This window comes from Lolium perenne, chromosome 5 (genome assembly GCF_019359855.2).
Source record: "Lolium perenne isolate Kyuss_39 chromosome 5, Kyuss_2.0, whole genome shotgun sequence".
Lineage (NCBI taxonomy): Eukaryota > Viridiplantae > Streptophyta > Magnoliopsida > Poales > Poaceae > Lolium > Lolium perenne.
Genome location: NC_067248.2, coordinates 230,690,728 through 230,707,162, shown reverse-complemented (window position 1 = coordinate 230,707,162; position 16,435 = coordinate 230,690,728). Strand labels below are relative to the sequence as shown.

The window sequence follows — 16,435 nt, the reverse complement described above, 5'->3', positions numbered from 1 at the left end:
ACGAAAGCAGTGCAATATGCAGGAAACTGTTGGCGTAAAATACATTGACGATGTGATTTAATCATGTAAGTAGACAGATGTACCATGGTTAGTTCTGTTGAGACATGAAGTTTTTGAGTATTTGCATCAGTGTGTTACGACAGCAATATTTAGCACCACAAATTCTTGCTAAACGTCAGACAACAGACCAGCATGCCGATGACAAATTTAATCAGTAGCACAAACTATAACATGATTAACAAAGCAGCCTGGTACGGAGGAAACTGTCATGAAATACAACTCTTTCCTACGAGTGCTCCCAGAGAAGACTGCTTCATAATCAGTACCTCTTGTAAACAATAAATAATACAATTACAGATGTATAACTGTCTGATCAGTCAAGAAGCTAACAACAAAACTTGTGAGGCGTAGTACAGCTTTGAAGCAGCCCAAGTGTTGTTCAGGTCATTTCTTCAGTAGTTTCCTCAACACCTCTTCGGCGTGATGTTCCATCTTCGGTAAAGCCCAGTCATGCTGAATGATATCAAGGCTGTCTTTCTCAGCTCCCAAACTCTGCAAATGGTCAAATGCACATGGTGAGATCTTTATGTGCTATAATCAAGTCTGTAAAGATCACTCACTGAAACATAGACATATAAATGCACTCGGTGAAAGAAACCAACAATAAGAGAAACAGCCCGAATATTGTCAAACATCAAGAAGATTGTGATTCTTTGAGAACAAAAACAGAAAAACTGATATTTCCTCAAACTGCTGTGTTTTGATCTAGGTTGCATAACAACTAACATCATAACATACATCACAAAAAAAAAAAAAAATCACAACCCATGTGATCTAAGTGCCTTAACTGCTATTTGGTCATTCCTTTCTTGAAAACCAACAAATTGAGAACCAAAATAACTAGGGTACAACCAAGTGTATTGTAGTATTGCTCAACTGCTATAATTTTCCTACATCTAAGGGCACAGCATAACCACAGGAAAGCAGATATTTGCACTGCACAACACAACTCATGAAAAGCAGCTGAAAACTGAGGTGGCATGTAATGAGATGTGATAACATACATATACAAGCTGAACAACAGGCCATCAGATGGTCTCTAATGAACAGCAATCACACGTAATCTCACTATGCAATTCATCTTTACAAATATGCAAAACTGGACACTATTCAAAGTTTCAAACATCCTACACGATTCTTTGAGCTATACAGATTTTTAAAAACAATTAAATGAATTTGATTGCAAAGTAGAATTAACTGCAGTGCACAAAAAATGTGTGGTATCTAATGCATGTGAAACTGCAACTGCTGCGATGTGCATGTATAATATCAGATGGGGGTACGAAACACAAATTCATTTAAAAGAAAAGAGTGCCACACCATTGCTGGGTTGAAGCCCATTCCACCGCCCATCTGCATCATCTTTGTTGCATCATCAGTAGCTGCAGGTTATGCAGAAATCATAAGGCTCCAAGACAAGATACAGCTGTCAAAACAACCCCATAGATACTTCAATAGCTTTGATTGCAAGTAGAACTAACCATTTTCTTCCCCGAGGATCAGACTGAAAAGACCCCTCAAGCCGAATAAATTGAGGAAGTACCTGATCATAACAGCAAACAGTTAAGGCATTTAGATCATGTGAGTTGTTATGAAACCTAGATCATTCCTTCCTTCACACAGTAAGGTAATAAATTATACACACCATGAACGGCTGCTAACATAGCTCACATCAACAGTACTGAGGTCTATCCCATTTTGCAGCATTCCCCTGAATCTTTGGGTCAACGGAAAGGGAATCTTAGCTGAAAAGAGATGCAGATATGTGAGTCCAAGGGTAAGATCATCAGAACAGAAAAGGATAATGCATATGGCTATATATCAGCAACCAGTCCTTTCCATCTTAACATTAACTTTGAAGTCTTAAAATAACATGTCCTTTCTAGAATTTTAGTACAAAAAAACCTATAATCGTCTAAAAGACTGTGAAACATACATAATCCCAAAATGTTCCTGAATAGTTGAATTACAGGTTTCGAAATGTATACAGGAAGAGATAACTTAAGCTGATAACCTACAAGAAGATCAAATCATCTTCCATTTATTACTGTGCCAGTTGACGAGCACCACACAAAATACTTCTTAAAACTTCATATGAAAGTTATGTCATTGATGATAAGTAACAGGTTCACCACTGAAGGCAAAAACCAGTCCCAGTTTTTCCATGCAATAGTTCAACTCTCTTACTGTGAGCGAGAGGGAAGTATGTGTGGATCTACTCATGCCCTCTATCAAAATGTTTGATGAACATTATATGCATTTGTGATTTTCAATAACTTTGTTGATGTCCTTTGTAATTAGCTGTTAATAATGGCGATCTTACAACAGCATGAAGTAAACGCAGAACACGGAAACGGCATAAGAAAAAGAACGAGTATCACAGTAGTATAGAAAGTAATGCACATACCTGCAACAAAACCTGAAAAGAAGAAGTTCACCCATGCAAATGTAAGTGTCTGCAAAAAGGACGAGCTGATCCGTTAATAGAAGGTAAAGTGGTAATCAAGGTAAGAGATAAACCAATATGCACGTTGCTGAACCTGGGGAACAATCATGGAGAGATTCTTCTTCATCATGTCCATGGCCATGTTTGGGTCTGAAAACATGGCCGCCTGAGCCTTCTGGGCATCCTCTTTAGGAACATGAAGCAATCCTCGTTCCTACAACGCACTCGAGAATGTCAGAGTGGTATACACTCAACCATAACGTTCCAACAGCTTGGGAAGAATTAACACGCGAGAGTCAAGTAAGCATCATCAAGTTAACCCATCAGTTAAACAACTCTGTTTCGCAATAGTGATTTCGTGCGCCCTCTTCAGGGTCCTAGCTATCAAGGGCTAATCTCTACTGATCTCTCCTAAACTAAAATTCGGTAAACAGTGATGTTGTAAGTGGAATTACCCCCTCGGTGTAGTAAAGCTTGCGAGCCTTGAAAGCCTTGGCCGGGATGAACTGCGAGCTGGTCCTCAGGTTCCTCGCCCTTATGACCAGCTGCCTGCAGAAGCAAAAAAAATCTCGCATCAGCTACATCGGCTCAACCGCAGCTAATTGATCTCATTATTAAAACTATCGAGAGGGCAAAGTTCCCCGGGGTAGTTCCTCGATCCAGATCGGTCGGATCGAGCGAGTCGGGGACCAGATCGGGACGGGATTGGGGAGAGAGGGCGGGCGGGAGCGGACGCACGCACCCTTCCTTGACGGCCTTGGGGTCGGGGGACGGGGAGGCGGACGGCGGGGAGCGCATGAGCTTGGAGACGAAGTAGCGGAGCACGCCGATGAGCACCATGACCACGGAGAGCGGGATGAGGACCCAGTCCCGGATCGCCGTGTCCAGCACCAGCTCCTCGGCCATCGGGGGCGGGCGGGGTGGGCTAGCTTAGGTCCTACTCCTGCCTGGGAGGCGGCGGGCCGGCGACCGGCGGTGGCGTCGCGTGGGGAGGAGACGAGACGAGAGGGGAGAGCTCGTCGTCGACGTCGACGTGGGTGGATGGGCCGAGGCGGAGGAAGCGAGGAAGCGCTAGCTCTAGTTGACGGCGGTTACTGGGTCGGGTTCGATTGTTTTTCTTTGTTGGGCCAGATCCGCAATCCACATGGTCCAAGCCATGTTGATGGAATATTTGGAGCGTTACCTTTCGGGCTTGCCCACATAAGCCCTTGGCCCATTAGTTGGAGTTGACCACAAAGTCTTAAGTTTTGGATTTTACAAGGTAGCAGGTCTATATCAGCAGACCGGATTTTCCGGGCTGGATATTTGCAAAATATCAAATATCCGGCCCCTGAAATTTGGCTAAGGACTTTCTGACGAGCTCCTCAGTAGTCCCCTGGATTGAGGGCGGACTTTTGCCTGGATTTTTCCAGCAGCCGGAATTTCCGGGGGCCGGAATCCGACCCCTACTTGGACCTCTTTGTTCTTCCTCTCTTATTCTCCTAATAGCTTTTGTAGCTTTTATTGGAATTTGAGAGAGAAGGACTTGAACATCTTTGTGGTGTTCTTGCCATTGCATTTGGTGCATCGGTTTGAGTTCTCCGCGGTGATTCGTGGGAGTGAAAGCAAGAAGATTGTTAATCTTGGGTTCTTGGAACCCTAGATGGATTCTAGGCCTTTGTGGCGATTTCTTGGAGCCTCCAATTAAGTTGTGGATGCGTGCCCTAAATTTTGTGTAAGGCCCGGTTTCCGTCTCGAAGAAAATCCCTTAGTGGAACCGTGACCTAGGCCTTTGTGGCGAGGGTCACCGGAGAACAAGGTGAGGCGCCTTCGTGGCGTTCGGTGTGTGGTACGAGTACCACACCTCGAGGTGAGCCTCTTGTGGCATTCAGGAGCACTAAGCCACCGCACCTCTCCAACGGAGATTAGCACTCGCAAGAGTGTGAACTTCGGGATAAATAATCGTCTCCTGCGTGCCTCGGTTATCTCTATACCGAGCTCTTTACTTATGCACTTTACTTTGTGATAGCCTTCGTGCTTGAAGTTATATATCTTACTATCACATAGTTGCTTGTATTGCTTAGCATAAGTTGTTGGTGCACATAGGTGAACTATAGTATATAGGCTTTGGGCTTGACAAAGTAAACGCTAGTTTTATTCCGCATTTGTTAAGCCCATCTCGTAAAAGTTTTAAATCGTCTATTTACCCTCTAGGCGACATCTGTGTCCTTTCAACAGCCCTCTAAAGATTCTCCTCCTACTTTTTCTGTCCCCACTTGCATGTGCATGCATGATATCAACGTCTTTATTGGACTAATTAATGTGAGATGCGGTCCCAAAATACTAATTGCCGGCGAGTCTACTGCCAGTATGCATGCCGGCGCATTTTTGAGTACCGGTGGAGATGTTCTTTAGATAACCATCCCCTGACCGGCGACTATGCTAACGAAAGTTAATGGAATGCGAGCGTTCCATCTCAGGGCTCGTTTGGTTAGTCGAATCCCGGCGGGTTCCCAGCCTTTTCCCGGGGAGATTTTTCCCCTAGTCCGGAGGTCGGGAATAAAATCCCGGAGTTTTGCTCCTGTTTCAGTCTATTCCCGGTCGGGAATATTTTCCCGGGGAATTTCGGTCCCAGCAGCCAAACGAGCCCTCAGAAGAAAATAAAGGCCCAAGTGACTTCATGTTCATTTGTTGTTCCGAACGACCGAACCCGACGCACGAGACCGTCATACAAATTCGTCTCGTGCGCCTCCTGACGTAAACTTCCCCCAAATTGCAGCAAATCGGCGAGGCGCACCGCCTCTGATTCTCTCTCTCTCTAAACTTTTTTCCATTATCGTTTTCCCCACTTGGCCCCTTGCCCCTGTCTCGGCTTCGAAGCCCACTACGCCGTTTCCGTCTCGTGACTCGCGCGCTCACCATCGCCGCCGCCGCCGCCGCCACCGGAACCCTACGAGACACCCCCGGCCACCCGGCCGCCGATCGCGGTCCCCGCCGCCGCGCGCGGCGATGGGGGCGGCGCAGCGGGGCCTGCTGCTCGACCGGTGGCGCCGGATTCAGGAGGACGAGGAGGCGTACGAGGGCGGCGAGCCGTCCGCGGCCAACCGCCGCCGCCTCAACCAGGCCAAGGAGGAGTGGTACAACTCCGAAATACCCGCCCCCTATCCCCTCTCCGCCCTCGCTCCACTACACGAACGAATCGCACGGGTTCAGTATTGTTAGCCTAGGTTCAGGGTACCGCCGATTGGAACGACGAGCAATGCCGCAATGCTTGCTTGCGCGAATGGGGGTTAGGGTTGCCTAGCTGCATGCTGGTAGGCCTCGGATTTTTTTTTTTTGTTGGTGGTTGGTTTAATCAAGGCGAGTAGAGTTGGCTATAGTATAGCACCCCCTCTCCGTGCGACCATTTTTTGTCATGTAGGTGGGTTGAGATACTGTGAGTTGCTTCTGCAGGCTTTAGCTAGGGTTCATTGACTATGCCAGTACGAGCATTGATACTGTGGGATTCGTGCTTTGGAAATCCCACTGGTACTGTTTCTGGTTGATAGGGATTGGGAACTTTGGACTTCGGGCAGCACATTGTTCAGTAGACCCGTGGGCACCCCAGTTTAGACTCCAGTCAGACAACGAAAATTCTCATAGGGATATTATTTCAAAATTTGAAATGTTATAGCTGGTGATTACTCCAAAGATAGAACCACTGTTTGGCATGTTGCTTGAGGGTTAGATTCAGCTTGTCAACTCTATCCCATCTACCGCGACTCTTGTTTCTCTATTCCTCTAATGATCTGAACAAAATCTGAATTCAGTTGTCGATCACCTGCAGGTTTTCACATTGTTTCGATTTTCTGGAAAGTCTGCCAAAAGAAGAGCACATCTGGTGTGGACATGCTGATATCATGGGACCATTTTTAGAAATGTTCCATGGTTACTTTGATGAACAGGAAAACTCACTTGTTAGAACAGTATGGTCACGGGTTTCTCAAGAACTGGGCACGTGCACACACTGTGTATGTGAGCACCACCAGGCACAGGAATCTCTTGATTCTGAATGTGGGTCTGGTAGTATCGACCCCCTTCAGAAAGTTTTACGGCATCTTGATGAAGACAGGATTACAAAGCATCTTGAACAGATCAATGCAATGATTCAGCTTAAGGAATATGACCCTTCCTGTCATGGTGCACAAGTTGTTTGCATAATGTTTGAAGTATGTTCCATCTATGCGATACTTTTTTAGTTCTTTCCTTATGCAACATTACATTACCAATTTCCCTGTGAAACTGAAACTTCTATTGCGGGGCTATTCATTTTTGACAAATATCAGCATGAAGTATGATTTATAGCCAGACACTTGTCACACCAATATTAGAGGACATCCACCCATACTAGTATTATTCACTAATGTCTTCCTCCCTAGGATAATATCTTTCTCCTAGGAGATATAGAAGATGCACATCAAAAGTGCATTTCATCAAATGCTCTTAGTGGCATGCCATACAAATGGTTGTTTTTATCCACCAATATAACATCTATCCAGTTGAGCATATTTATGATTAGTAGGAACTTTGAAATCCACCGCGTTCATGTCCATTCCATGAATTAGTCAAAACTTCACCCACGATATCAGGCCATGCGTATTGGGTCGACCTGTAACTGTGCACCTAATTTTTTCGTTTTCTTTAGAAAGTTCTGCACTTACCAAAGCAAGCTGATATTTTATATGCAAAGTGATCAAAGTAAATATCTGATGAGTCATATTTCATTTTCAACAGCCATATAGGTTTCAAGGTCTTAAGTTTCATGGCGACCACCATAAATTGTTTTTTTAAATCTATTTACAGGTTATGATGTATCCTGTTCTTTTAGATGACCAATCATTGGCTAATCAGTTCCAGATATTCATTGAAACAATTGATGAATCATATGAAGTGAGCCTTTCAACTAATCAGCAATATCCTGTAAGTCACTTCTTTCTGTTTGTAAATGCTCATAACACTACTTAATGTCTTAGTCATGTGACTACTTGGTCCTACAGAGATAGATAAAGAACTATCATTCAAAATAATGAATAATCAAGTAGCGCATGAGGATTCTGTTTATCACCAGTTAATTTTAGTTTATTGCTGAAAATATAGTATCTCACTACATGTTTAAACTTACAAATCTAGGGTGTTTATGCATTACTTTTCTTCAAAAGTTGTAAAGCTCGAGCAATTGGGCTTCGCTTAGCCCGATCCATGGGAAAACTAAGGTAATTTACCTTCCACTTTCCTGTTCATTTTGAATCACTTAAGTTACAAACTGTGCAATGTACGGTTTAACTAAGCAAAGTAATAGACTGTATGGAGAGCTATGAAGCCTGTGGTTGACAATCCTTTTTGGCTTTGTCATAGTTAATAAACCTTACACTTATAGTCTTGAAATCTGTATCCCTCAAGTGGTACCAGCCATCTCTATATGAATATTGTAACATGCCAAAGCAATGTATTGGCCATATTAAGGTGAGTATCTTGTACAAGTGCCTTTGTTGATACATATCTTCTATTTACTGTCTAAACTCGAATTCTATTCTAAAAAGTGCTGGTTACCTAACGGGCTAACAGTAAAACTAAGCTACATAAAGCTAATCTCCTTGTTTCATGTTAATTGTATATTCTTAGCTCGTCAGAATATTTAAGACAAATGGTAGAGGCGTAGAGCGACCAAATGTTGTTTTTTCAGGATATCTTGGTACGACCATATGTATTATATATCATATATTAGATGATATATCATTAGATTTCGAGCTGTCTTCTGTTCTCCAAAATCCCAATGCTTACTATCTTTTGGAATTTGGACATACACTTTCCCGCGTTAACACTAAAAAAAATATCACATCCATTTGACCATTCCTACTTTCATCTCTGTTGCTCAAGCCTTCAACAGCCTAGCAAGTTTAATTCTATTAATCTAATTAAGATTCGTTTGATGAAATCGGTAGTAGGACATGTCCTCACCAGCTTAACTCAACACGAGTAGTGGGCTTTGACCAAGTGCTCTAATTATTCTTTCAGGATAAGCATATTGGGTTTGGTATAACCTTGTCCAGTTTCAGTAAAATAATAACTATAAACTATCACATTTAATTGTTTAACTGATCATTTGCAGGAAAGCGGTTGACTTGGAACCATTGCAACCCTTGCTGCAAAAATATATCGAGTTCTTGGATGCTGAAGCTCTTCCATCTACTTCAGAATCTTCAAGACCTAGGGTGCAGCTCAAAAGGGCAGATGTATGGCTTGGATTTAAATCATTGTATGTAAGTTTAACACATGAATTGCATGACTTCTTATGTTTTCATATATCAGAGACATCACACCTGTTAATATGTTGCCTGTCTTTGCAGCCTTGGGTTTCTTGAGGCGCCGGCTTTTGAAGATGGAATCTTGGAGAAATACTCTATCTTCCTGAATATTGTGCTTAACAATGTCAGTGATGACGGATCTGATCTATCATGTGCTGTTAGTTGTCTCAAAGCATCTTTTGAAATGCTTGGTGAGTGTGATCATTGAGTTTCTGATGTCCTATGAGTATGATTAGCTTTCATATCTGCATACTTACACACTTTTTGTTTTAGGCTGCAAACTTTGGTTGAGAACAACACTATCACCTAGTGTTATGCGGAACACATTATTGGGTCAGTGTTTTCACACTCGAGTTGAGAAAAGTCACAAAGAAATATTCGATCTCTTCCTCCCATTTCTTCAGGCATGTCTGATGCCCTTTTTCTATGAAGCGACCCTCTCATCTTCCAAATCTTAATGAACTATGGAAGTTAATTCTTATGTGCACTATGCAGTCCCTTGAAGCGCTACAAGATGGTGAACATGAAAAGCAACGGAGGAACATACTGTATTTTCTTCTTCATCAAGTAACTCGGAGTAGTAACTTCAGTGCTCTGATGAGAAAAAATGCTACGAAGGTTAGGTTATTTTGGTGTCTCCTTACCTTTTTAGTTATTCAAAATACCATGTAAACGCTCTCACAAACTTATCTTCATGTATCACCAAATTATTTTGCTGGCTATCAAGTATCGCCTGTTTGAGACTTTTGGCTATTCGTGATATTGTATTTGTTTTAAACTCGTAGTACTAATCTGTAAAAATGGAACAAACAGCTAGATAATTCATTCTTTTCTTTTGGAAGACCTAGAGTGAGTGATTTTGGATACAAGTGAAGTATGATTTACAGCTGGTCATATTTGTAACTGAGCCTGTTGGGTCCATGGAATTCACCACATTTTGTAGAATTCACTGCATTTAGTAGTGAAGCACGTGGTCAAAAGGATCATTAGAAGTGTCTTTGTAGCCTTTTTTATTTTATTTTTGATGGGCTTAGTGACCCCTACCCATCCACCATAGGAAGAACTATTCCACATGAACTAGATATGACATGTTTGCTTAGAATCCTAGCGACAAACCATTTTCAGTAGTTCTACAATTGCTGGATCAGATTGGCATTCAATGGAGACCAAGTGATAATCCAGGAAATGTGCTTAGATTTATATTTGGATCCTAAGGAGTGCACATATCTTAAACAATATTCCTGCTAGTATTAGATCTTGGTTGCACCATCTAGAAAAGAGATTCATATTCAATCTCTTAGACTTAAGGAGTCTGCAACACTCCTCAATGGTGCTCATCACTTGCATGTATTTTCTTTGTACATCCACTGTCCCTTCACCTTATATGCACTTTCTTATCTTCTTATAATATTACCCCCTCTTGCAAAATGTAAGAGACAGGCTTTTGACCAACAATTAGACTGATGAAATGCGGGCTTATGTGAAAACCATATCATCAGACTTGCATTCAGAAGCATTTTCCGATGACATCACTTTTGTATCACATAATTTGCATTAGATTGGTCTAATTGCTGGTCAAACATAAACCTTGGGATGTGTTCGCGCCTCACATTATATTGTCGGGGTCTTCCCTACAGTTTTCCCCTCAAAACAGTTCTACAATTTCTTGTGTCATGGTAAACTGATAGTTGTAGGAGCCATCTAAGTCGTTTTCAGATTTGTGCAGGCCATGCTACCTATGCTGGCAAGTTTACTGTTTTCTAAATTGATTTAGTGCTTCTTAGTTGTGGTTCGCTGAGTTAATTGTAGATAATGTGTACATGCTATACATAGTACCAGAATGCGTGCCGTTTATTTTGTAAACTTTGTAATTAAATCAATCTCCATTTACATGAGATCTTCATACAAATTCATGCATGATTTTTGGAATGTATTTTTGAGATTACCAGCAATACATTCTAACATAGAAGAAAACGCTGCTTTCAGTGCCTAGAACAAATCATAGTAGAAACAACATCGATTAATGTCAGAATAGGCCACCAAATAGAACATAGAGCTTTTATGCTATGCATTTACAGCTGTACACATATTTTTGGGATTCTGAGAAATGGTGATGCCATGCTGCTACAGGATTTTGATATAATACCCTTATAGGCTTATAGTGTTTAGCTGTTAGCTGTATCATCAATAGCCATATGAAAAGAAAATCAAGCCAATAACTACATTTCTTAACAGTTCTGAATTTCATTGATTGGACGTAATTTTGGTTATTGTTAGTGCAACACTATTGATACCTTTTGCCTATTTCTGTCCAGATTGCTCTTCTTATTGTGCAAAGAGGCTACACAATGAGCCCTCCTTGCCCAGCCTCGGAATGCGCCCATATGTGGTAATGACCAAATGTTGTTTATCTTGACAATATTATACTCATTAGCAAGGATTAAGAGTCGCTTGACTAGCCAAGATTAGTCGCTCGACTAGTCTATGAGTCGGTACCTGTGTTCCAACCCAAAACGTCGACTAGTCATGACTAGTCCATGAGTCGGTATCCTTGCTCATTAGATTGCTTATTATGAGGTTGAGGGCGTGATACCATGTATAAGAGTTCACCTTAATTGTTGCTATAGAACTAGAATATTTTGTAAGTATATGTGCATATATGCCTCTGCTATGCACCGGTTGTTTATAGAATTTCTTGTGCTTTGAAGTATGTTTCTGCTGTGCTGAGTATTATGTTCATGTATTGTTCTATCATAGCTAACCTTGGTTCTAACATATCATGTACTGATGGCAGTTAAGCTTATAAAAATCTTTCCTACATCTGCGGTCTGCCAAATCTCAAATAAATAGCAGAATGCCCACACGTTGTAACTTGTTACAGAATAAAAGCAATTGTACCACATGTTCAAAAATATCATATTTGTGCCCATATCAATCCACCCATACCTGTACTTATCCAAATCGTTTGGCAGAGTCGTGACGCCTGAAGGTGAGCACACTATCGCCACCAGTATGCATTGAAGATTATTGTTAATCAATAGTTAAAGACAGTGACCTTGCTGGCAATTCCTACAAACATGAATGTAATGCTAGTCTGGAAAAGCTCTTCTCTAATTTAGCCTCAGATACCACAAATTTGTCAAAACTCTCTTAGTTCCTGTTTGGGTTAGGGGTAATATTTATGCAGGCCTCGGTATTTAGGTCAAAACCCAATTAAATACCAAATACCACACAAAAATTGCCCCCAATCCGAACAGGGCCTAGATGGGTAACTACCCCAATCCCCTAGACTTCACTCTCAGCACTACTGTTGCCAAGTGAATGACGCTCTCTGTCTTCCAGGATCTGTGACTGGTCAGATTAAACTGGTGCCTTAAGTTCTAGACTGATGTGGATGGCTTGTTTGCCCGTTGGCTATAGATTGCATGGTTGCACTGTATTTTGGTCTTAACAATTCTTTTTTCACGGACTACAGTTAAGCTGGTCCTTACGATTTTAATTGGTTCTGTTGGGCATGACATTTTATATGTTAGCAGAATTCAGAACCATGGAATTTTACTTGCTGGTAAAAAATTGCTGTTTGAAATTGTGTGCACTTCCTCAATGTCATTGCTCTCTCTAATTAATAAAATAGGAGAAGTATCATTAGCTTATTTCTAGCAGGCTGCTTCTGATTTCTGCTCTTTATTTACCTATTTTAAGGTCAGTTTTATTTTTCCATTTGTTGCCTCTGATCTTCATTTTTTTTGAACAGGGGACCATCTTTGATATGTTCATTGAAGGATACATCCTTGCATAGTTCTCTGCGGCAACCTGCATTTGATCTCATCAATATTCTCATAGTTTCTGACGCTTCTGCCTTGATTTCCTTCAAACTGAAGTATGAGTCCACCTCAAAAGGTGATGCAAGAAGCTCTGTCATATTCATCGACGATGATGATGAATTGCCTTTTGTTGATGATACTGTGGAAAAGGAGTATGGTTGTTGGAATGATTTCAGTGTCCTGAACAAGTTGACGTTCCAGGGATGCAAGGATTGGACATGTGTCCCTTTATTATGGTATCTTGTGATGGTTCAGTTGGAACCCTCTAAACTGCCTATAGCTTTTTCGAAAGCAGTGTTTTGGGCTCTATCTCATATTTCTGTTTTAGAGCCCGGGTTAGCTATGGAGCCCTCAGTGCCTGTGAATGATTGGTTATCATCCCATGCTGGAGAAATCTCTTCAACGTTTTCATGGCAAGTTCCAAATGGTGCTGATGATGGTGGTGGTGGGAAGGATTGCATCAATACTCTCAAGGTGTCAAAATTTGGTACCCTGCTAATGAGAATATTTAAAAGGTTCGTTCCATTTGATTGTTCACTGTTTCATCCCTTGCGATCTGAGTTTTTGTTCTTGAACTATGTCAAGATCTCGCCATGCCATATCTTTACTGATTGCAAACCTTATGTCCAAAATTTCTCCTGTATATCATACTTACATTAAATTAATATCTTATAGATTTGCAATTCATGTCATCATGCAAATTGAGCAATGTGGTCTTCAAAAGCAATGGACATGGGAACCAATGATGTCAGAAAGCTTGATTTTGGCACTAGTAGATCACAATGATGTATGAGTATTTCCATTGTTTTCCATCCTATCCCTACACATAAGCATTTACCATTAGTGTATTACTCATCACTGTAATTGATGTAGAGTGTACGGCAAGCTGGGAGGGCTGTCATGGAACATGTATCCCAAGCTCGGGGTTTGACTTCTGGACTTCAATTTCTGTGCTCGAGTGCATCTTCACTGTCTGCTGTTTTCGTGGGTTTAAGATATGCAGTGCAACTGGTAAGGTTTTTATTTCATTATGTTATTTGTTAGTCACTGGAATTAGTTCATATTTTGCATGGTTGCTTCCCGGCTGTTCCTGGCTTTTAGTAGCTATTGATTAAATTTCAAATTTGTATTGAATATTATGAGTTGCCACACGGTAGCAACCATAAACAGCATATATTCTACAAACCTATTGTTTTTTCTGTAAACGACTGCGTAGATTTTACGCATATTTCATATTTATGGTTCTCATACGCATCATCTTTGATATTTTTTTCTTGAATGATGCACCTAAGTGCATCATTTTGTATTAGAAGAATAAACTGCAAGATAGCACCACAATTACAATGCCACCAGCGGTGACATCAACAAAAAAAGACGACCAAAGAAAGACTTACAACTCAACAGCAACCATACCAAAGAGCATGCCAAAGGTGAATAAGCGACCATCGTTATCCTCACCAAGACCATCCTCACTATCACCAAGGAACTGACATCGAAGCGCTGGCTAGTTAAGACCTAGAATAGTAAACACACAAATGCAGGCATAGAGTTCAGCCATCCACCACAAATGCTCGCCATCAGCTACAACACCATAGCTCAATGTGAGCTCTTACCATTACCATGATGACTGCATGAGTATCACAGGGGCGATAGCCACCAGCACGAAAGGACCTAGGAGAAGTCTGTACTGCTAGTAGGACCACACTTAAGAGGATGAAGTAGCTCAGCCTGCTCACGGCACCTCCGTCCTTGACGTTCGGTCTGTTCAACCTGACCCACGGCGCGCGCCCAAACAGCACAACAAGGACTTCACGAAGAACTTTAAAGGAGGCCGAGCATAGGGTAGGTGGTCGCTTCATGATGGCTGGCCAGCACCCCTATACCATGTCCACAACTCCATGTCAGCCTGGGCCAACCTCTAAACATACCCCTAAGGAGAGGCGGGGAGATTCGGAAGCAGACCTAGCCCTAGGTAGATGAGAAACAGGAAGGATCAACTGGATATGGGCAGGAGACGTTGTGTAGAACGTTCTTTTAACGAAGTCATCACGCCCCCTGAAAGCCAACAACACATAGGGAGAGAGCAAACAACAGCACCTTGTGGCCTCCAGGACACCAAAGCTGGATTACTGACCTAGTCCCAAGCCACCAAGAAGGGGGTGTGGATCCAAGGGGAATCTGACCTTGGCAGCTATGGAGAGGCAGGCTGGCAAGAGTCACAAGCTTCCATGTAGGGGATGGGAGCCACCATTTCCAGTCACCGATGAATATGAGACTGAGAGATGATAAGCTGATCTCTAGAACAATAGACAGGTGCTGAGGCTGTGGTGGGAGGCCCCGCCGGCGGCACTGCGGATTGGGGCGCTGTGGTTGAGGATCTTTTAGATAGTTCCGTCGGCTTTTGAGTCGCCCAAAGGAACGTCTCAGGAGACCTGAGGGAAACTCCAGTCAGATCTTTGCTGATTTGAATAGTTTGATCAAATAGTTCAGGAAGGGATGTCATTGTAGTACAGATCTCTGTGAAAACTGGAGATTGGTAACTAACTTTTGTGCTCCAACTCGTCATGGCTGTCAAAAGTCAAAACAGCAGCCAACTTCAGATGCACACATCCATATGGCCACCATTTACAAGAACAAAGTCTTGCAAGACACGACAAAGAGATCACATGGTGTGGGTTATGGAACTTAATGTCGCACTACATATTCACAAAACCTGTACCTTTTTACCATGCCAAAACCTGTACTCTAGTATCAGATGTCCCCAAAGTGTCCCTGTATTCTAGTATCTCTTATCCTTAATTTGCAGAAGACCGTTTCTTGCTGGACCAAAAGATGAGGCAGTTCTGGGCACTGCTACAGAATACTTAATTTTTTCCCTACTTATAAGTTGGTGGTTGTCCGTACACTCCTTTTCTAGCCTTTTTTTTTGTCTCAGCCTGACAAGTTGGATCATGCAAACCTACGAGCATGACAGCAAGCTACCAATGAACGAAAGCTTCAGAGTGAATTAGTATGACATAGAACTTGAGTAAACTACTAGTGAAATACAAACATTTACTTTTGAATTTAAAATAAACTTAATTATATGAACATTTGAAATCCCAGGGAAATTTGGCGTCATCTTTGACATTTTCTTGTAATACAAAACAACACACATTTAGGTGCGTGTTCGAGAAAAAGCATGGAAAAAAAAGCTGTAAAAGTAATGGTGATTGGTGAATACTGCGGCAGGAAACCGAACCTTAGTTTGAAGTACATGCTAACATTTACTTGATGTTTTAAAGTGTCTTAATTTTTCAAAGTTCTGAAGGGATATAGTTTTTCATTTTTGATGATTGAGGGAACATGTTAACTTTTCCCTTAAGCCGTTCACTCTATTCTCTCGATATTTTCTGTCATAATTGAAAATAGTCACAATATGCCTTCTTTGGGATTCCAGGTTCAAAGGCAGTCACTTTTGGCAGATTTTCATAGTCTACATCACTTGTTTTTTGTCATATGTAAATTAGTAAAGGAGGATATTGCTCAACAGCCTTCAGTTCAACAGCCAACAAAACCTTCTGAAGGTGGTTTCTTGCGTCAACCATTTTCAAATTTACCAGTAGCCCCATCAGTACATGCTGTAGACATTATTTCCTGGGAGAAATTCAGCACTTTGCTTTCTGTAACTCTCTGGCCTTTTGTTTCCACTTGCCTGAGAAAGGGAGAGGAGCTAATAAATACCAAACAATGTCAGGTACATCTGTACTGCTGTAATTTCTTTCAGCATCAGTAGTCGTATC

The 16,435-nt window shown here is 41.8% G+C and overlaps 2 protein-coding genes across 5 annotated transcripts in view; one reads left to right on the top strand and one right to left on the bottom strand.

Moving 5' to 3' along the window:
• Positions 1-206: 206 nt before the first annotated feature.
• Positions 207-3,569, bottom strand: LOC127302194 (uncharacterized). Its single transcript, XM_051332596.2, has 8 exons — positions 3,249-3,569; positions 2,962-3,055; positions 2,601-2,720; positions 2,468-2,516; positions 1,706-1,805; positions 1,542-1,603; positions 1,381-1,442; positions 207-552 (listed from the first exon to the last, which is right to left on the bottom strand). The coding sequence occupies exons 1-8, from the start codon at positions 3,410-3,412 to the stop codon at positions 445-447; spliced, it is 759 nt and encodes a 252-aa protein (XP_051188556.1). The 5' UTR covers positions 3,413-3,569; the 3' UTR covers positions 207-444.
• Positions 3,570-5,310: 1,741 nt separating this feature from the next.
• Positions 5,311-16,435, top strand: part of LOC127302192 (uncharacterized) — a 101,213-nt gene continuing 90,088 nt past the window's right edge. For 3 of the 4 annotated variants that reach the window (XR_011745623.1, XM_051332592.2, XM_051332590.2), the window contains exons 1-13: positions 5,311-5,622; positions 6,312-6,693; positions 7,328-7,444; positions 7,655-7,737; positions 8,634-8,780; positions 8,872-9,020; positions 9,103-9,233; positions 9,325-9,447; positions 11,145-11,218; positions 12,584-13,168; positions 13,329-13,440; positions 13,527-13,664; positions 16,093-16,389. Coding sequence is in view for 3 of the 4 variants with exons in the window: in XM_051332592.2 (XP_051188552.1) it covers positions 5,495-5,622; positions 6,312-6,693; positions 7,328-7,444; positions 7,655-7,737; positions 8,634-8,780; positions 8,872-9,020; positions 9,103-9,233; positions 9,325-9,447; positions 11,145-11,218; positions 12,584-13,168; positions 13,329-13,440; positions 13,527-13,664; positions 16,093-16,389 (2,466 nt within the window). In the remaining variant the exon portion in view is untranslated. Of the gene's footprint in view, positions 5,623-6,311; positions 6,694-7,327; positions 7,445-7,654; positions 7,738-8,633; positions 8,785-8,871; positions 9,021-9,102; positions 9,234-9,324; positions 9,448-11,144; positions 11,219-12,583; positions 13,169-13,328; positions 13,441-13,526; positions 13,665-16,092; positions 16,390-16,435 lie in introns of those variants that run through there. The other variant, XM_051332593.1, reaches the window with a different exon arrangement.